This window comes from Myotis brandtii, unplaced genomic scaffold (genome assembly GCF_000412655.1).
Source record: "Myotis brandtii unplaced genomic scaffold, ASM41265v1 scaffold456, whole genome shotgun sequence".
Taxonomy (NCBI): domain Eukaryota; kingdom Metazoa; phylum Chordata; class Mammalia; order Chiroptera; family Vespertilionidae; genus Myotis; species Myotis brandtii.
In genome coordinates, this window is record NW_005367431.1 from 4,256,876 (window position 1) to 4,279,354 (window position 22,479).

The following is a 22,479-nucleotide window of genomic DNA, read 5'->3' on the forward strand; positions in this document are numbered from 1 at the left end:
AAAGAGATTAAACAAAAGAAGTGTGATGTTACAATTCAAATCTACATTTTTTTCTTGACTCTAGCTTTGACATAAGAAGTCTGGTCTGGCTGGTGTGGCTCAGTGGTTGAGCATCAACCTATGTACCAGGAGGTCATGGTCAACTCCTGGTCAGGGCACATGTCTAGGCTGCAGGCTCGATCCCCAGTGGGAGTCGTGCAGGAGGCAGCAGATCAATGATTCTCTCTCATCATTAATGTTTCTATCTCTCTCTCCCTCTCCCTTCCTCTCTGAAATCAATTAAAAAAATTTTTTTTAAAAAGTCTGTATCATTTACTAGGTATCTTATAAAAAATTTTCTGTTTCAGGTCTACACATTCCAATTTGTCAAAGTCTACTTAAAGAGATATTTTTGCACCATACCAGAGAATAAGATTTGGCATATACCAACTACAAATATGACCACCAAACTTTCAACTATCAAACCAAAGAAAACTGGTACTGCTGTAAATTCATCTATTGAATTAATTATATGCTCATTAGAGAGGTCCTTATAGAAAAGGTACCATTTAAGTTCCACATTGCATTATATGAGCCATTTAAAATGGGACTTATCCATCTTTGCTCTATTCAGAAAAATTTTGACTTATAAAACAATTCTGTTTATCTATTTCTCTATCTGACTTATACTTTGATTCTTGGTTTGCTTCAGGTACAAACTCATACATTTATACATACTATTTTGCTACTAAGAATGAATATTTTAAAATATTTATAACAATTAAAATATAAAAAAATTAAATAAGATATAAAAATAACAAATAAACATATTTAAAGGTACATGGTCTTCAGATCCTAGGTAGAGAACATCACTCACACTCTATATTACATGATCAAACAAAGCAATGGCCCTAACGAGGAATACCAGAAAACAGGAAATCCTTGGTAATCTTCCAAAGGCCTAGCAACTTTTCCAAAAAATATAAATAAATAAAACTGTACTGACAAATAAAATAATGACTAACCTATTGAGCCAATAGCTTTAGGGTAAAGACCTACCTTCCTCAGACTCTTTGTCTTGCTTCTGTAACATCTGCTGCTCTGGGGGTAGGGCTTGTTGAAGAAGCTGCATGTAAAATTCGTTCTCTTTTTGTACTTCCTTTTGCTTCCTTAACCGCATTTTGTAGCTTACATAACTTTTGAAGCCAAAGCCCAAAGTCACCACAGGGTACCCAATACTAGAGAGAAGACAATCCAGCCAGTAATTGCAAGTTAAAAACAAAAGAACACATGCATCATACATATGAGGACACCTATGACTGAAATTAAGAAATAAACGCTAGATGATGATAGTTGAGCATTCAGCAAACACATAAATAAATGGGGTGTCTGCTGTGGAAATCAGAAGCAGTTGGTATGTAGAACAAACCCCCAGGGAACAGTGGGACCATTAGACCATAAGAAGCTGCCCATTAGAGTTGGCATTCTTCAAGCTAACTCAAGAAGTTACCACAGTGATTGCTGGATACAGTGGCTAATGTTGTTGATTAACATTGAAGTGCCTTGTGCAATATTAGAATTTGGGCATCTGTATGCTTTTAAGATCTAACAGGGTAGGGATCATAAGTCAATATCATAAGTGTTAAAAAATCAAAAGGACATCATTTGTTTTTTAATACCAGAAAACAGGCTCAAATTCAAGTGACTAATTTAATATTCTTGCTACCTGAGGGAATAAAAGTTGAAATATTTTCATTCAACTCATCAGTCTGTTTCAAAGCCTCTGCAAATACTGTCAAAACTCATATTATACTTCATTAATTTTAAAACTTATCAATCTCTGGAAAGCAATGGTAAAAAAAATAGCCTCATGTGAGAATTAACAACAAAAAAAGTTTCATGGTTAAGGTTAAATGAATAAATTATCTTAATATTAATTTACATTTTAAAAGAAAAAATAATATTCCTTTAACTAGTAATAATATTCCATTAAATATTAATATTTTCTTGCTTTTATAAATTAGATAAGAAAATTATAAATTCATTTATGCTTTATGAAATAGCCATATATTTCATCAAGACTTTTTAGGATCAATACCTGATCATTATGAAAACAGATAACATTTATCAGATACCTATGTACTTGGCATTAAGTTAAACACTTTACATACATCACTTCATTTCATCTTTCCCATATTCCCATGAGACAAGTCCCCAATATACAGGTAGGAGAACTAAGGCTTAGAGACAGTGACATACATGTTCAAGGCAACAAAGCTGTTAGGGGACAGAGCTGGCATTCAAACACTCATTTGCCTGAATAGAGAGAGCTCATGCTCTTTGCCACCATGTTATGTGGTCTTCTGGGTTCACATAAAATCTCTAAGAAAAAATTTACAATTGGACTTACCATTTACATTAAAAACATTGAACTGAATTATAGATTAAGAATATACATAATACTCACCAGTGAGCAGCAAATGGACGACAAAGGTCTACATGAAAATTTTTGAGATCTTTAAATCTAATTGCTGCTTCAATATAAACAAAGAGTATCCAGAGGGACACTGTGGGCAAACACACTCCTCTTTCTGTGGAAAAGCAGCAGAGAGACAAGCATCAATGATACATTAACTAACAGAACAGATGGGTTGTTTGAAAGACTGGTTCAACTACAGTTACTTTCATTAAGACTTTTAAACAATTAAAAAGCAATTTAATACAAACTGAAAGCTTTTATATGACAAAAGATGCTATGGAATCATAGGAAGAAATAAAAGACAAACATTCTGGCAGAAAATATTTACAGTATATGTAAACAAAGGAGTTATAGCCCTAACATACAAAGAGCTCCTATAAATCAACAGAAAGGCAATGATTATAAGCCATAAAAGAAAATACATAGATGGCTAAAAAGCATATAAAAAGAGGCTCAATTTCACTACTGATTAGGGACATACAAACTTTAAAAATGAGATTCCTTTTTTTAACCTATCAGATAAGCATAAATTTAAGACATGTAATCGTATAGGGAGGGTATGAGAAAGGGTTCATTCTCATACTTGGCAATGATATAAATTGAGGCAAACATCTTAAAAGGCAATTTGGCAATATAATTAAATTTAAAATACTTAAACCGTTGACCTAGAAATTCCAATTCCAGAAATCTACCCTACAGAAATATAAGAACCTTGAGATAAGTATATAAGAATATGCACTGTATTATTATTTGCAACAGTGAAAAAAATAGAATTAATTAAAATGTCCATCAATAGGGAACTGTTTAATTTTGGTTAACTTATATAATAAAATATGATGCAGTTTTCAAAAGAATGAAGATCTGTACTAATATGAAATATGTAAAAAAATAAATTATTAAGTACAAATGAGCTACAACACAAAGAAATTTTTCTGACACTGAAGTACTATTAAAAAATTTTTTTTTTCTTAACTACAAGCTCATATTCCCTTTGTAATTAAAAACAATTTCCAAGGAAGAAAAAAGCAGCTTGCAACAGAATAAGTTGCAAATAAGAAATAATTTTCACTGGTTTTAGAATCAAAATCTGCAGCGAGGTCCATGTTTGTCAGGATGTGACTAATAATGGGGTATTTTATAAAGATGGACTACATAGGCATGAGGTCCAACAACTGTGGAAAGAGCTCCTTTTAGACTGTATAAGGCAAGCAAGTTACCAAAGAGAGACTAGGGGAGAAAAATCAGTGACCTAAAGCTTTTTGCTAAGGATCTTTGGGATGAAACAAACAAACAAATAAATCATACAATTTTGGAACTAGAAAGAATATCATTTAGCCCCACTTCCTTATTTTACTGAAGAGTAAAGTGAGGCCCAGAGTTTATACAAATTGGTCCAAGTTTACAGAGATAATACTAAGTCTGCTTCTAAAGAGAATAAACCTAAGTTCCCTTAGGCCTAGTCCATAAAGAAGGAAAACACTCCCAACCTCTGTGAAGGTAGCTAATAGACTCAATCATTCTTATAGATTATACAAAAAAAAAAAAAAGGTATTTTTACAATATAGGATGATAGACAGCAACCTTTAGGAAAATGCATCTTCATCTTAGTTTCAAAATAATTTATATTCCCAACTGGCCAGTGTGGCTGGGTTGGCTGGCTGAGCATCGTCCCATGCACCAGGAGGTTCTGGTTCAATTCCCAGTTAGGGCACATGCCCTGATTGTGAGCTCAATACCCAGTAGGGGGCATGTAGGAGGCAGCCAATTGATGTTTCTCTCTCATCAATGTTTCTATCCCTCTCTCCCTCTCCCCCTCTCCCTTCCTCTCTCTGAAATCAATAAAAACACATTAAAAAGTTATATTCCCTACTCCCTATATTAATTTCTAAGGTTATCATAAATATAATTTAAAAAATTACATTACAGAAAAAAATAGAAAAATTTGGACAAAATATCTGTATTTCTAAACCTATCAAATAATAAAGTAAAATTATGTTGAAAATATTTTTGAACAACAGTCATGTTGTACATACAATTTTGTATCCTATTTCCCCCCTCTCAACAGCAAGGGGAAAAGTTTATAATATAATATTCTTTTGTGGCAATATATAATTTCATCAACCATTCCTAATATTCTTAAGAAAGAATTTTACATTTTAACAACTGGGAAAAAATTAATCCCAAGTTACATAAACTGCACTCATGTTTGTTAGGCCCAATAGTAAAACAAAGTTGTTTTGTTTGTTTGTTTGAGCTCCAATCATTCCTAATTAAAACATACTTAGCAGCTGAGCTATTCCAACATACATTTCTGAGCCTAGGGCTAAAGAGAGGCCAGTATCACTTATGACATTAGCTTCATTGCTGCCCTGTGGGTCACCCACCAAACTCGTTCCCAGTAGATTCTATGAATAGTTATACGAGTAGTTTTTTCTTAACTACTGAGACATTATTAAAGTAATTTAGGAAATCATTATAGTTCATCAGAGTCACAGATTATCTGAGCTGGAAGGCTCCCTTAAACATTATCTAGATTACTCCACTTTCATATGACAAAGAATAAACTGAGACCTAGAGACAGTGACTACTGTAAATGGCAACTCACTCGAAACAGGCCCAAGCCAAGGAAGTACAAGGAAAAACTGGTGTGTAGGAAAATCTCTTTAATTAGAGGAAAGCACACTCAGAAACCATCATGCTAGCTCAGGGGTGGGCAAACTTTTTGACTCGAGGGCCACAATGGGTTCTTAAACTGGACCGGAGGGCCGGAACAAACGCATGGATGGAGTGTTTGTGTGAACTAATATAAATTCAAAGTAAACATCATTACATAAAAGGGTACGGTCTTTTTTTTTTTTTTTTAGTTTTATTCATTTCAAACGGGCCGGATCCGGCCCGCGGGCCGTAGTTTGCCCACGGCTGTGCTAGCTTATAAATCAAGTCACATATGAAGGAGTGGTGAAGGTGGAGATGGAGAAAACCATGCTCATGATGGATACTTTAAATAACAGAGCTGAACTGCGTCTTCTACATGGGCCAACACCACCCTCTTAGTAACTTTGAGAAGAGGATGAATGTTGCTCCAGAGAGCTTATATTAGCTGGTGTTCCCTAAGTGGTCAAAATCCTACAGGTTGCAGCTGGTCCTAAGAATCAAGTTTCAGGCAGCTTCGCAGACAAGTTAAATGATCACATCCTATGCATCTGATGTTCAGTCTTTGACAGTGGAGTGGAACTGTCAAAACATCTCATTTCATCTTAATTTGAAATAGCAGTAAGAAGAAGGGGGGTGACTGTGTCACTTCAAGTCAGAACATACCTGAAACAATAAATTTTGGTTAAAAGAACTACTAAGGTCTCATTGGTGTGGCTCAGTGGTTGAGTGTCAACCCATGACCTAGGACAGTGATGGTGAACCTATGACACGCGTGTCAGAGGTGACACACGAACTCATTTTTTTGGTTGATTTTTCTTTGTTAAATGGCATTTAAATATATAAAATAAATATCAAAAATATAAGTCTTTGTTTTACTCTGGTTGCAAATATCAAAAAATTTCTATATTTGATACGGCACCAGAGTTAAGTTAGGGTTTTCAAAATGCTGACACGCCGAGCTCAAAAGGTTTACCATCACTGACCTAGGAGGTCATGGTTTGATCCCTGTTAGGGCACATGCCCAAGTTGTGGGCTCGATTCCCAGTGTGGGGCGTGCAGGAGGCAGCCGATGAATGATTATCTCTCATCACTGATGTTTCTATCCCTCTCCCTCTCCCTTCTTCTCTCTAAAATCAATAAAAACATTAAAAAAAAAAAGATAAGGATTCTTAAAAAAAAGAAAACCCACTAAGAACTAGGGAGATTAGGGTGATGAAGTGCTTAAAATAACACACAAGGAAAAGCTGATGAAACCAGAGATGTTTTACCTCCAGAAAAGAAGACTTGAGAGGATATGACAGTGTCTTTACTCTCTAAAGAAATATTAATGTGGATGGAGGTTACACCTATTCAGTGTGGCTCTAATGCAAGGAGGTCCAATATTTGGCCTTGAGGAGATGACCTGCAGCTCCCCTGAAATTTTAATGAAATTTAAAATTTATATCCTCTAAGTCAGATCAGAAAGTCCAAAAACAGTTAAGACGTACTAGGTCAAAAGTATAAGGAAGAAAATTCTGGCTCAGTATGAGAAAGAATTTTCTATTACAGATGCCCCAAAACAACAGTAGTACTAGTAAGTGCCTTGTCACTATAGGTTTTCAAACAGAGACTAAATACCATGTGTGAGGAATGCTATACCAAATAAGGCTTCAACTAAATGACCTCTGACTTCCTTTCAATGCTGAAACTCCCAGAACATTTTTCCTATTTGGCACATAGCTGTCTTCAAGTCTACCTAAATAGAAATCACTTTGACTTTAAAAAAAAAAATGATGATGACAGCCCTGGCCAATTTGGCTCAGTGGATAGAGTGTCGCCCTCAGACTGAAGAGTCCCAGGTTCCATTCTAGTCAAAGGTACGTGCCTTGGTTGTGGGCTCGATCCCCAGCCCTGGTTGGGGCGCCTGTGGGAGGCAGCCAATCGATGTCTCTCTCTTCCTGTCTCTCCCTCTCCCTTCTTCTCTCTCTGAAAAATCAATGGAAAAATATCCTCAGTTGAGGATTAACAAAACAACAACAACAAAATGATGATGACAGCAGTAACAATCGAGATATCAAGTCATAAAGGCTTAAACTTTTGATTTAAGAATGAAAAAATAAAATATATTTTAAAGGTATATTATAATCTATTAGGAAAAGACAACTTTAAAATGTCTACATTAAACTGAACTCTAAATAATTTATTTAAAGATTAATCACATTTAAGAAGTCTGAATCTAAGATTTTTGTCCATCTAAGAAATCATTAAGACTTACCTGTGTGCCATACGTACTGAACCCATACATATGTGCTAGCAGCAAAAAAAAGCCATTGTATGGGGATGAACAGCAGACATATGATATTTGACGTGAATGCTACACAAACAAAAAACACTGAGAAGGCCTAAAGGGAAAAACAAAACAAAATAAGAAACACCTCTTAGAACCTGTTATTTTCAAACAGAGATTATTAAAAATATGTTGGACAAAATCTCTGAAACTGCCATGCAATAACTACAGAGCAAGTTGTAACAGGAAATTTTAAACATTTAAAATCAACCATATAAAAAGTAGTGTTAATTTAATGTTAAAGAGTAATCCTGTTTATGGCCTCAAATCATGAAGAACTGGACTGAAACAAATTGAGGTTGGTTCAAGTGAGTTCACTTGGACTCCACAGGTAGGTTACTAAAAGAACTAGCATTTTAACACAGAAAAACCTCCTCTCTCCTTACAATACATTCCTAAAGAGCCTCATTCTTAAAGGGTAGGCTGCTGGAGCACATATGAACCAAACTAAACAATAAGAATTATGCTGATGTTAGTGATTTTACTAACACAGCTTTCCTCGGGACACACTTCTACCTATTACCAATGGGACATGAGCTCAAAACCATCTTTTCAAGGCATAGATTTGCTTTGACCAAAGCACCATGCCCAGGTAGAAAGAGTTATAAGTTTAAGATGTGGCTATGGAACACAACAGAACTATAAGACCTGTGCCCTTGCTCTAAACCAGCAATTCTCAACACATGGTCTGGGGATCTCTAGGGGTCTTTCAGCAAGTCTTCCAGGTCAAAACTGTTTTCATAATAATACTAAGATGTTATCTGTCTTTTTCACACTCATTCACTCAAGAGTATGGTGGCGTTTTCCAGAAGCTACATGATATGTGATATTGCAATCGAGTAAGTTCAGAAGCAAATATGAAAATCCAGCTGTCTTCCATTAAGCCAGACATTATATAAATTTGCAAAACTGTAGTCGATCTTCCAATTTTTTTGTTTTGGAAAATATATTTATTTTTCATTTAAAAATGTAATTTGTATTAATAGGTAATAAGTTTGCTATTATTTTTAAGTGAATTAATAAATATTTAAGTTTTTGTTTTAATTTTTAATATAGTAAATATGGATTAATGTAACCCTCATAAATAAAAGCTCTTTGGAGTCCTCAATAATTTTTAAGGATGTAAACAGGTTCTGAAACCATAAAGTTTGAGAGGCACTGCTCTAACTCTAAGCCAATCACCAACACAGTGATAGGGGCTCCAGAAACATTTTAGAGCAGAACGGGGTAACTACTCTTCCTCCACCACTCTGTCTCCCTCCGGGAGTCCTCCTTCCCTCCCCTTCTTTTCACTGCAATGGTAGAGGAGGAGGGATTATTAATTTGATCAATGGGTTTAACAAAACAGCCTTAGAGTCAGTTCATAGACTCTATTTAGCTCAATACAGTCCCCTAAGTATTACTAATAAAATCTACTTTAAACAGTTTCATTATCAGTTATTGAAGATTTTCTTGGAAGGGTTATTAAATTCATTATACTTGAAAAACGTATTAATAAACATACCAGTCCCTGGTATCTGAAGGAATCATAGACGCTTCTGATGAAAAGCCAAAACGGCCACAGGTATTCAAATCTGAACTCCAGGACAAAATCTGCCAGGAGGACAAGTGCCCACACTACCAGAAATTTCAGGTATAAAAATGTACTGCAAAATATAAAAATAAATAATTAATTCACAGTCATTTGTGAAGAACTAGAAAGAGAAAAATGCACTGTTTTGCTTAAAAGAGACAAAAAATATCTTCATATACCATGAAAACAATGGAGATGTTGCCGTGGGCCATCTAAAATTTCAAAGCTCTGGTATTCATTCGGAGACCCACAACTATCAAAATAAAATGATGACCAAATTATGCTTAATTCCATTTAAGGTGGGAAAAAATTAAATTTCACCATTATTTTAAAATGTGCTGTCTGCCTTCAAATACCGCAACTCTCAAAATAACAGCTTTCAAGCTGCTGAAGGCTTCACATTTGCTGTTTTCCTACCTCTCTACACCTGTATGAAGTCTTTGAAATTGTTTATGCACATCCCTACATGCTTGAAGAATTGTGTCTTTTCCCCCATTTCTCCTCTTGCCTCCCTATGTAGTTTTCATCTGCATTAACCAAATTAAAAACAAATGACTTGCCATGGCAACTGAGCTTGGCTTTGATAATTTCCTAGGGATATGGCTGCTCCATTCTTCGTAAGCTGGGTACTTTGAAGTGACCTTTGTTTGGTTCTAGTGGCTTTACAGATTTGCTATCATATTAACAAATGTCACTGAACATGTAAACTGCTGTAATAAAAATAGAACAGGTTTTATTTAATAAATCCTTAAAAAACAAATGACTTCCCAAAAGAGCCAGAAACCAACTTAGGGAGCAGATGCCAACACTAAGGGCTGTGAGGGCACAAAAAAGCATACATTAAAGAAAAAACCCTGAAGTGTCCCGGCCTTGCTCTGTAAATGTGTGCTCCCAGTTCCCTCTGGACTTACGTTAAATAGAAACATACTCTGATAAGCCAGTCAGAACACATATCTAACCACTGCAGAGCTCAAAACAAGGTAAGGGCATGGCTTAAAAAATATTTTTTTCATGTCCATTCTTCCAGTTCATTAACTGTATAATAGATAATGGAAGCCTTCAGATTCTACCCATTAATAAACCCCCAATTCTAGGTCCTTAACCCAATTCTAGAGCAGGTTAAATTTTGGTATTTTTTAAAAAAGGTTTTCTAGCCCTGGCTGGGTTGATTGGAGCATCAGTCCATACACCAAAAGGCTGCAGGTTCAGTTCCCAATCAGGGCACATATGTAGATTTCGGATTCAGTCCCTGGTCGTGAGAGGTACAGGAGGCAACCGATGGATGTTTCTCTCTCTCACACACACACACCTCTCTCTCTCTTCTCCCCCTCCCCCCCAACCTCCCTGCATCCCTCCACTCCCTCCCCCTTCCTCTCTTTCTAAAAATCAATAAAATGTATCTTTGGGTGAGGATTTTTTTAAAAGGCTTTAAAAAATATACCGACTGGAGATAAAATTCACTTTGACTTGGCCTAGAGCAGTGGTTCTCAACCTTCTGGCCCTTTAAATACAGTTCCTCATGTTGTGACCCAACCATAAAATTATTTTCATTGCTACTTCATAACTGTAATGTTGCTACTGTTATGAATCGTAATGTAAATATCTGATATGCAGGATGGTCTTAGGCGACCCCTGTGAAAGGGTCGTTCTACTGCCAAAGGGGTCGCGACCCACAGGTTGAGAACCGCTGGCCTAGAGCCTTGCATGGTGTTTTGCAATACAAATATTCCAATAATGCCATGATTAAATTAGCTGTTTGAATATATACCAGTAACAACAAAAATCAAGACTTTCAGAAATAAATTTGAAATAAAGTAAGATAAAAAAGTATATACCTCTGGAGGAAACAACAAAACCAGGATCCACCACTGAGGACTCTTTCTGTGCCCTCTGAAGCTATACAGGGAAAGATGTCAAGAACAGACACATGCGACCCTCAATAATACAGGACCATAATGATATCCATAATTTGCAACTTGGGTCAATTTCTAATACTAATTCTTGGTAGACCTTTTGGGCTTGATAGTAAATAAGTTTCAACTAAGACGTTTACTGTAGAATAGAGGAACCCAAGGTAAACCAGAAGAACACAGGCTTGAATCCTAAACCCAGCCTTTTAGTTTCATTTCACTAGAGTCATGTTAGCCAGATGAGAACAGGGCCCTCACTCTCATCCATTAAACCCCATCACTGATCCAGGGGAAAGCAAGGCATATTTTATTAGAAGGAACAACTGAATCATACAAGCATTCAGGAGCACAAATATAGTTTGCGACTAGATTGCCAAGCTACTTGGCTTTAAAACTGAAAGGCTTTTTTTTTTCTTGTTTCTAGGTTTTAAAGAAGAAATAATAGCCGTTCGTCCATGTTTTGAAGGCATTTAAGAAACAGCATGGAAATTGCCTGGCTGGTGTGTCTCCGTGGTTGAGCATCGACCCATCAAACAAGAGGTCACCGGTTCGATTCCTAGTCAGGGCTCAAGCCTGGGTTTGGGCACATGCAGGAGGTAGCTGATTGATGTTTCTCTCTCATCAATGTTTCTATCTCTCTTTCTTCCTCTCTCTTAAAAAAAAATCAATAAAAACATATTTTTTTAAATATGTATTTTATTGATTTTTCACAGAGAGGAAGGGAGAGGGATAGAGAGTTAGAAACATTGATGAGAGAGAAACATCAATCAGCTGCCTCCTGCACACCCCCTACTGGGGATGTGCCCGCAACCAACGTACATGCCCTTGGCCGGAATCGAACCTGGGACCTTTCAGTCCGCAGGCCGACGCTCTATCCACTGAGCCAAACCGGTTAGGGCAAAAAAAACATATTTAAAAAAAAAAAAAAAGAAATAGCATGGAAATGTATTTACTTCTCTGATGAATCGTTTTTTCCATGGGGCTGCCTTTGGAATGTAGCTGTACCTCATCATGTCTCTAGTCATACTATTCTCCAGGTGGGAAAGGTAGAGTACTACCAACTGTTCCTGCCCCAAATGCTCCCAAGCATGGCAGGATCCCAGTCTAACCGGCAACATTCCATGCCACTATAGCATCATCCATAGAATGGCAGCCTATTGAACACTTTTAAAATACTCAATCATTTAAACCTAAGGCAACACAAAAATGATCATCTTTGTTACAGTGACTACTCTTTTCAACTCAGTAACTTCAAGGGGATCCCCTTTTACATATTTCATTTCTTTTCAAACAAAGACTCGCATACCTTTGATGTTCCTTGACACCCAGTTCTTACTGAGTCAGTTTAGAAGGAAAGTTGATTTTTTACAAACATATGCCACACCCTCAGCTTTTCTCAGTCTCCCCTTTTAGGTGGGCCTGCGTCTAAAAATCAAGAAGCAATCTAGCCCTAACCGGTTTGGCTTAGTGGATAGAGCCTCAGCCTGCGGACTCAAGGGTCCCAGGTTCGATTCCGGTCAAGGGCATGTACCTTGGTTGCGGGCACATCCCTAGTAGGGGGTGTGCAGGAGGCAGCTGGTCGATGTTTCTCTCATCGATGTTTCTAACTCTCTATCCCTCTCCCTTCCTCTCTGTAAGAAATCAATAAAATATATTTTTTTAAAAAAAGAAGCAATCTAATTGACAAAGTTGATTTTACTCTAGAACGAATCTTGAATTCTACGAATTCAGTCTTAGAGGGTTTTAAAAAGTTTATGATAGTTGCCTGATTCGGTATTCTCTTAGTCCTCTTTATTAGTAAATTATGTCTATTGTCCTTCTATAGGTTAATATACAAAAGTTAAAAGACAAGTAACCTAAAATGACTGCTCATTACTGTAGAACCCCTAATTCCTTTCTTTAAATGTACTGAAAGTCATATAATTTTGCCAAATCCAAAAACATGACATTCTAAAGGGTGAGAAAATTAGACAGGATTTTAAGTCATTATAACTTAAATATTTCTTTTAAACCACAAAGAACCAAAATCTGTGGGACACAGTGAAAGCAGTCCTGAGAGGGAAGTTCATAGCTCTACAGACCTACCTCAAAAAACAAGAAAAAATGGTAATAAATTATCTAACCCTACAACTTAAAAAATTACAAACAGAGCAACAAGAAAAGCCTGGAGTAAGCAGAAGGAAGAAAATAATAAAGATCAGAGCGGAAATAAATAACATAGAGACAAAAAAAAACAACACAATACAAAAGATCAATAAAACCAAGAGCTGGTTCTTTGAAAGGATAAACAAGATTGATGAACCTCTAGCCAGGCTCACCAAGAAACAAAGGGAGAGGACCCAAATAAACAAAATCAGAAATGACAGAGGAGAAGTAAAAAAATACTATGAACAACTCTACTCCAACAAACTGGACAACCTAGACAAAATGGACATATTCTTAGAAAAATAAACCACGAAAAAATATGATTAAATAGAAAATACTTTATACATACAGTTCATAATATAACATGCTAACTTGATGTTACTTTAATTCTCTGATCCAAATAAATTTACTAAGATCTATAAAACATCTTGAAAAAAATTTAAAAGCATAACTATAACAAAAAATATTTCCCATAACAACATATGAAAGAAGGGCAGACCAGTGATGTCTTTTGACAGTCTTATAAGCTTCTATTTTGGGTGCCAGAGAAATAAAAAAGAGACATGTGCAATTAATAGGCTTAATGGTGGTGATTCTTTCAAACTGGATATTAACTATAAGATTCCCCTTTTCCCATTTTATTTCTATCTTTGCCATTTGAAACTTTTTTTTAACCTAAATCTATTTAGCAGTACCCTCCATCTATGGATTAATCATCTATCAATAACAAAAAGTAGTATTAAATGTTCTTTTTCCAAGTCAAGTACACCTTCCTTTCTAGTATCTTTAGTTGCTTGTCACAGATCATTTTTAGAGTCCACATAATTACCACGGGGTGGCCATCAATCCTCAGTACCTGACCTTTTCCCTCGGCAGACTAATGACCATTTAGTTCACTTGGTCCTCACGACAGAAATGACTCTGTGGAATATTTCACTGGCTGTGCTAGTGGACATTTATCTCAATTCCTAGCTTTCCTGTCCTCTGTAATAGCAACTGTGAAGTGCTTTTAGCTTTCTGTGGTAGCAAGATAACTTCTTACACCAAACTGTTTTGTCTTCTGTTATCAAATATCTCTCCCTATCGGGCATCACCTCTAGAATATTCATCCAGCCTCTTATTCAACTGGTATTCCTGTTTAAGTCTTATAATGTGTAAATATAGTCTTGCTACTCCAACTGTGGTCCATGAACAGCAGCACCAGCATCACATATGAGCTTTTAAGAAAAACAGTATTTCAGGGCCTACCCCGGGTCTATTTAATCTAAGCCTGTATTTGAACCAGATTCTCTAAGCCATTTGTGCATACATTAAAATTTGAGGCCCTGGCCAGGTAGCTCAGTTTATTAGAATGTCATCCTGATACGCCAAGGTTGCTGGTTCAATCGCCAGTCAGGGCACATACAAGAAGCAACTAGTAAATGCATAAATAAGTGAAACAACAAATCTCTCTTTCTCTGCCTCTGTCTCTCGCTCTCTCTCTAAGCAATAAATAAAAATTTAAAATAAATAAATAAATAAAATTTGAGAAGTACTGGTCTACAGTATAAACTTCTTGTTGTCATGGAACTTCCACTGAAATCCACAATGTCTGAAAAAGAAGACAGTGATCTGCTCAGATAATCAGTACTTATCTCCAAACTGGTAGTTGTACTTCCCTTAACTGAGAACATTCAGATTGTTCAGGGTTAAATCTTCCATTTTTCTACATTTCTTTCTAAGTCACAAACAAAATCCCTACCTAAGTACAATTTAAATTACGAGGTACACTTTCATTACTCCTCATCCTTCAGCACACACAGAAGCATCACTTCAACAAAGCCCTCCCTGACCCCGAAGCAAAAATAGTTACCCGATTATATGCTCACATCCCATGCTGTGCCATAAGAATATTTAATCAAAGTTATAATTAAATAATATTCTGTGTAATTAACAGTTTAAATGTAAAGTCCACAAGAGCAGAGGAGCTGCCCATTTTGTTCCCTGCTTTATCCTCAGTGCCCAGCACACTACCATGCACGCTGCAGGAGCTTAACAAATACTTGTTGAACAACTGATCTGCAACGCATAGAGTGTTTAGAACTGCCAGCAGGGCTTTTATCAAAGTACACTTACAATGAAGGTAGAGGGAGAGATGATGCATAGGTGACTGGGAAGGGTGCCTAACAAAGCAACATGAACAAAGATAACAAATACAGATTCTGCCTGAAGGATTACCAAGCACCTGCTACCAATCTATTCTGATTATTCTTCTTTAGGAAGAAATGAATCTAATCAGCCTTGTTCTGGATGCGGAACTATCACTCCAGTTGGCCTACCTGCCACTGGTTCTGACTAAGTAGGGGTTCTCAAAGTGTCTTCTATTAATTCTGACATTAAAGAAATCTGCAAAAAATATAAAACAACATTACTCTTCTCATGGATTTGTTCTTGTTATTTTTATATAAACTAATAATTGTTTTACATTTTTGTCTTAATTTCTAATACAGTAAAATGGTGGGCTGCAGAAAGTTGTGTCTGAGCCTCCAGATGAATTGGACTAAAACTAGTGCTGCATTCTGCAACCACATCCTTGTGTAAAATCCAGAAAAGAGAAGCAGCTTGAGAAGACCTAAGCTATTCCATATTTCTCTTTTCTATTTTAAGCCTCCGGCAGACTGCAAAGAGAACCTTTCTAGAGTCAACTACACATTTACACATGCATACACACCAACTCATACATATACATACAACATATATGACAACAAATCTATCAGTGTGAAGTATGTCCAATTTAAAAGGAACAATAAACCTAGAATGGATCACTATAAAAGGTTTTAACAATTGTGTGGTATAGTACTTTTATAAAAGATTATGTAGACTACAGAGATATCAAGGACAGGTATGATAACCTAAGGCAACTGGACAATTTCTGCTTCAAAAATACTTTTCAACAGTGTGAACTCCATGGGGTTTGGGATGGAGAGGTTAAGAAATACATCAAGAAAAATAAAACAACCCACAGGCTCTAAAAAACTATGTTAATGTTGTATAAGTATTAGAAATTTCATAAATAAATTAAGTGTTATGATTCACATCTTCAATACCCAACCACACCTTCACTTATATCACACTTGTAACTTTTCCAAATGCTTTCATATTATCTCATTTTATCCTGACAACTGTGAAATAGGAAGGGTAGTTATTACCATTTATAGGAAAGAAGCCTGAGAAACAGGGAACTCACAGGCTGGAGGGCACTACTGAAAGAGCACAGAAATGGGAGTTTGAAGACCACAGAGAACAGAGTGAATTCTACATAAAATGCTATATTGCTGCTAAAAATAAATAAATTTGTAGGTAAAGAAATGGGCAAGAGACTAAATGAGGAGAAATGCCAAGAAATTTTCTGTGAAATAGAACCCTATTTCTGTTAAGAAAGAAATACGTTTGCTTTATAGAAAAAAAGGAACTATCTTATAAATTAGATAACAGTGGACATCCCAGAGCAGGAGTACTGAGGTCCTTTACATTAGACCAGTGGTTCTCAACCTTCTGGCCCTTTAAATACAGTTCCTCATGTTGTGACTCAACCATAAAATTATTTTCGTTGCTACTTCATAACTGTAATGTTGCTACTGTTATGAATCGTAATGTAAATATCTGATATGCAGGATGGTCTTAGGCGACCCCTGTGAAAGGGTTGTTCGACCGCCAAAGGGGTCAATTTATATTGATTTCAGAGAGGAAGGGAGGGGGAGAGATAAAAAACATCTCGACCCACAGGTTGAGAACCGCTGCATTAGACATATACACTGTCATATTGTCTAATTTTTTAAAAATTTTGTTGTTATTGCTTTTAGAGACAGAGGAAGAGGGAGGAAGAGGAAGAGAGGGAGTGGGAGAGAGGAAGAGAGAGGGAGAGATAGAGAGAGAAAGAGAGAAAGAGATTTGCTGTTCCACTTATGTATGCATTCATTGGTTGCTTCTTGTATGTGCCCTGACTGGAAATCAAACCCACAACCTTGGCATATGAGAGGCCGCTCTAACCAACTGAGCTACCTGGCCAGGGCTGCTTTAATTTTTTTGTAACAAACATGTGTTACTTTTATTTTTTTAACTTCATTTTGAAATAATTTTATACTTAGAGAAAAGTTGCATAAATAGTACAAAGAATTCCCATATATCTTTCACCCAGATTTCACAAAAGATAAAAACATTTTATCAAGTTTCTGTTATTCTCTCCCTATATATGTACACATATTATTTTTCCCTAAACCATTTAAAAATAATTACAGACATAATGCTCTTTTACTCCTAGATTTCTTGAAAACAGGGATAGTCTCATATAACCACAGCACAATTATCAATATAAGGAAATTAACATTACTATAGTATTACTGTGTGATCTATAAACTTTATTCAAATTTCAGTAATTATCTCACTTATGTCCTTTATAGTGATAGATAGGTAGATAGGAAGGTAGATAGATATAGACAGATCCTAGTCCAGGATCACATTTTGCATTGTTGTCATATCTATATTGATTCTTATTTTATTTATTTATTTTTAGACAGGAAGGGAGGGAGAGGAGAGAGAGAGAGAGAGAGAGAGAGAGAGAGAGATGAAAGAGAAACATTGATGGGCTGCCTCCTGCATGTGCCCTGACTGGGGGTTGAACCCACAACCTGGAAATGTGCCCTGATCGGGAATCGAACCTGCCGTCTTTTGCTGTACCAAAGGATGCTCCAACCAACTGAGCCATACCAGCCAGGGCTATATTGATTTTTTTTTTATAGAGGATAAATCTGGTATGCAGGGACTGGCTGACACTTTTTTTATTTGTTTGTTTGTTTTAAAATATATTTATATTGATTTCAGAGAGGAAGGGAGGGGGAGAGAGAGATAGAAACATCAATGGAGTTCAAGAAAGGCCATAAGGACTCAATATGAAGAAAAAAAGAATATCACTGATAAAACAGGAAGCTTTTAAGCAAATCTGAAATCGATCATGTTCCCTCTTTTCCAGCTTCAAATGGTAGCAGCAATGTAAAGGGAATTTTCAAAACATCTAATGAAACTAAACTGCCAAGAGTGCTCAGAAAAGAAGTATCATAAATGAAAGCTGGAGGAAAGTACTTTTTCTTTTTATAACATAGTACACTACTAGCAAAAATTAAGGGCAAAATTCCACTGTGGCAGATTTTTTAAAATGTATGCTATAGAAACTACAAATAAAAAGGTTTAGCTAAACACCTCGCTAGAAAGGTTAGTGAAAATATTTCAATTTCTCGATTGTAGCTATCCCATTGTACCAACACCCCTCTAAAACAATACCAAATTTGTCACTTTTATGTCAGGTCCAGCACTGTTGACGTTAAGCCTACCAAGTTACCAAAATGCTTTTAGCCTATGAGATTGCAACATTGGTATCTGGGGTTTCAGTTGCAGAACACATGTAAAATCAAGGCAGCCAAGGGTCACACCAGCCTCCAGTGGCTTTAATAAACATAGCCCAGAGGAGTCTAAAACTAGGCTTAGGCAAAGCAACATCATTAAGGAGGCAGGAAAAGCAGTAAAGTGAAATCTCTAGAGACCAGATAATTCAGACAAGGGTCTGAAAAAGGACATTAGGAAGCTGAGAAGGATGCAAATTGACCAATTAAAAAGTTAAAGGCCAGAAAACTCTTCTCTGAAACAAAGATGGGAAAAGGTATATATGCCAGTGAAGTCTTCAGTCCTAGTTTTACGACACTAAGCTATAAAAATTGTGAGAGTTAGGTACAGTATTGCACTGCCAAAGCTTCAGGAAACATGCTACACGCAGAACCAACCCAGTACGATGGCAGGAAATATTCATAAATTCACAAATGAAGAGGTGCTTTCTTCAATCATCAGTAACAAAGCCGTAAATAGTTTCCTGAAGCTTACAGATGACTTACTTAAAATTCTTATATTATACTTACTTAGGTAAGTAACAATTTTAACTATAGAGACTTTAAACAAATGTTTCTGCCTCTGTCTTCTTTTTACCACACCTTATCTCCTCATCTTCCTATTATAAAGTCAGTAATTTCAGGTAGACAGGAGTGAGGAGTATGGCAAGGTGAAAGGTGGGTGAGTCACACAGAACCCCCTTAAGGCTTTTAAAATCTACATAGCACGCCAACCCCACTTCGCCTGGAGAATCACTTCACATAATTAGATAGGACTGTTGGGAGTGTCTGTCTGGTGCATGTGTGAAGGCAAGCTCAGGGAGAGAACCACTGCCATCAAACTGAGGACCTCTGCAATGTCATCGTTTAGTAGAATTATTCATCTTACTTTCCCTTATTAATAACTTGTGTTCATAACTTCCATAGTACTTTCACATCTATCTCTCTGAGTTAGAAAATATTCCCTCACTTAAGTATCTATTTCATCATAAAATAGCACAGGGCAAAATGAAGCTGTTAATGTATCAGGTGAACCACTAAAACAGCAAACTAAAATTTAAGTCAACACAAATATTTTTATTTGAACAGAACTCAAAGTTCTTTAGAACCTCAAAACCACTGCAAAATTTAAGAGGAATTACTATGACCTACTAGACGGTAAACTCCTTGAAGACAAAGAACTGTCTGTCTTACCCTGTGACCTTCCATAATTCTTGAACAATGCAGGTTCTTAAATCAGTGGATTGGATTAGCTTATATTCATTTATCAATTCACTCAATATTTATTGAGCACTGAATTCTTACTCTGTGTCAGGCTCTGTGTTGGCTCGGATTTTTTTTTTTTAATGACACTGAATTTTAGCCCTTAATTATATAAAAGAAAATGATCACCATTCCTGTTTCCTTTCTCTCATTCTTGATTAACTTGACTAGAATAACATATTTCTAAACATTTCAATTCTCAAATAATGAGCATATATCGAAATATAGCTAACATTAATATCATGTCTAAAATCCATTTTCCTTCTATCTTGCCCCTGAAACAAAATTCTGTCACAGCCATTATACTGACAATAATGCTATCATTTGATAATCACCTCAGTCACAGTTGTTGGATTGGAGCCCATGATTAAAAACGGATCAGCAACAGGATTTTTTTCAAGACCAAGCAGCAACTGACCCTTGCTTTGACTACTCGACTGTTGTTTATAGTTGTACCAAATTTTATAGTCTTTCCTGCCTCTTTAAAGAATAAGCCCAACATGTGATAACATGGCAAGTAATATTTCTGTGGCATGCTAGAACTTATAGTTTCACAAACTGTACATATCTCCTTTAGTCCTCAAAACTCATGTGATAGATGAGAACTGGAGATCAAAGCTGTGGACGCCCTGCCTGTTCAAAGTGGGATTCTGAGAATGAACCTAGGTCTCCTAATGCCAGCAGTCCAATACTCTCCTTAGCACAGCTGCCTCTTTGCTACACCAAAGCTCAGACAGTTGTACAGACTGAGAACATAAAAAAATACAAATCCATGAAAGGTTATGCTATGAAACAGTGGACAATAGTTGTCAAAACTGTCGACAGAGCCTCAAAGAAAAAAATAAAAAGAAAGCTCTCTGTTTAACAAGACCAAAATTGGCTAGATGTTGAGAAACAAAATGGGCAATAAATGGTGTGAAAAACAATTTAGGATAGACTTAAATTTGATGATCAACAGAAATTTGATATTCACAAATCCTCAAGCATCACAATTTATAACTAGCTCACTCAATCTGTTTGCTTCAGAAATGATTATAAATTTTCTAAATCTTTTCTTAAAAACAGAATTGGGGGGGGGGGAACCACCTATGATCTATTCTTCAGTCCAATACTCCGTAATATAAACCAAGAAACAGATAATGAAACACTCATTTGATATATGATGTAAAAATATATTTAGGTCTTTTATTGACAATTGACTTAATGCCACACAGAGGAAATCAAACAGATTTGAAAGCTGAAGAGTTGGTTTCTTAAAATTTTACATATGAAATTCTAAATCACTTGCATTAGGTATTTACTATTAATCTTTAATGTAAGAATTGAAATTACAGAAGATCATCAGTAAAATAATTTTCATGAGACAATGAATTCACCTCTTCACATTGATTCACATTGACTGAGTGGTTATAATGGGACAGGTACTAAATGGTGTATATCTGTTCAAATACAAAGAAAAGTTGAAATACAACAGCAGACATGTAAACAATACGGGATTCCCAATCTTCTCTCTATAAATGGAGGTACATCGTTACTGTAAATAGCCATTACGATGCTACAGTTGTCCTTTGTCTACCAATTCTGCTTTATATACTTTTTCTATTCTTGAGTCAGTATTAATATTTAGCTGTTCAAATCTTTTTCAATAGCCAGGGGAAAAAGCCATTTTGTTACTCAAGAATCAATAGTGTGTGTAACTTGAAGAGACCTTTCCCCCATCCATTAAATCTATAGGAAAAAAAAAAAGTTTTTTCCTTTTACAGTCCTAGTTAAAACGGTCAGGTTTGATTAATTCAGCATGGATTTTGGTCTGTTTTACTCAATGCTGTCTTCTTCCTGGCTAGAAGAGGCCTAGCATATGGTGTAGAAATTTGTTAAATGAATGAATTATTCCTATGATCTATGGCTCTTACATAGGAAGATATTCAAGGACTGTTTACTTTGACTCCTTGATGCTTTTAAACATGAAAATAAGAAAACCCCCAATGTTTACAGCAGTCAGTTGCTTGCGAAAAGAAATCGTTCCATTCGTGCAAACAGCAGCATGTGCAAGGTGTACAGTTATGCTCAGGCAACTGGGTGTCATCAGCTACCGCACATATTTCTAGAAGTCCCACAGCTCAGAGAAATACGCTAACCTGTAAAACACCATGAGGACTCAGTTTAACCTATATCCACATGCTGAGAACTCTCCTTTGTAAACTAATTACTTCTCCACTGAAATCATTCTTTATCAAGGCAAGTACCATTTAGAATTAACATCCTGAGAACCAGAAAATAGCAATGATTGTCACTAAGTTGCCCCATGAACCTGTTCCCCCCCTCTTCCCCCCACCCCCAGTACTGAATTCAATTTCTCTTTAAAAGCACACTGTCTTTCTCTTGGAGGAAAAAAAAAAAATGCAAATTTGGAGAAAAATCCATTTGAAAAGGTTCGAAAATCACCATCCACTTGTAACTGTCAAAATAATGTTTGTTGACAAAATGATCATCAGCTCCTTTTCTGAGTCTGGAGTGGGGCCATAGGGCATGATTTGGGGGTATCGGCTTCAGGCCTCCGTGCCAAGTTGGAGATCCCATCAGAGAAGTAGAAAGCGAAAGATGGGGCGATGTGGTCACCTGCCCGGTCTGCCCGGGGCCGCGGGGACACTGCCTGCTCCCAACTTTGTCAGCCTTGCCCCCCAGTGCGTAGGGTCCTCGAGCCTCCGGGCTCAGGCCCGCGACTCCCAAGCCGG

At 36.4% G+C, this 22,479-nt stretch overlaps 1 protein-coding gene and 1 long non-coding RNA gene across 3 annotated transcripts in view; both read right to left on the reverse strand.

Moving 5' to 3' along the window:
• The window catches only part of TMEM57 (transmembrane protein 57), a 58,345-nt gene extending 36,287 nt beyond the window's left edge, over positions 1 to 22,058 (reverse strand). Inside the window, exons 1-5 of one of the 2 annotated variants that reach the window (XM_014546874.1) lie at positions 21,883 to 22,058; positions 8,944 to 9,085; positions 7,368 to 7,494; positions 2,447 to 2,570; positions 1,039 to 1,217 (exon numbers count right to left, since the gene is read on the reverse strand). In XM_014546874.1, coding sequence (XP_014402360.1) covers positions 1,039 to 1,217; positions 2,447 to 2,570; positions 7,368 to 7,494; positions 8,944 to 9,085; positions 21,883 to 21,896 — 586 coding nt within the window. In that variant the 5' untranslated portion in view covers positions 21,897 to 22,058. The remainder of the gene's footprint in view (positions 1 to 1,038; positions 1,218 to 2,446; positions 2,571 to 7,367; positions 7,495 to 8,943; positions 9,086 to 21,882) is intronic. The other variant, XM_014546875.1, reaches the window with a different exon arrangement.
• On the reverse strand, positions 9,585 to 12,360 carry LOC106727635. Its single transcript, XR_001363867.1, has 3 exons — positions 12,229 to 12,360; positions 10,848 to 10,908; positions 9,585 to 9,722 (listed from the first exon to the last, which is right to left on the reverse strand). It is a non-coding gene; the product is annotated as an uncharacterized LOC106727635 (long non-coding RNA).
• Positions 22,059 to 22,479: the final 421 nt, after the last annotated feature.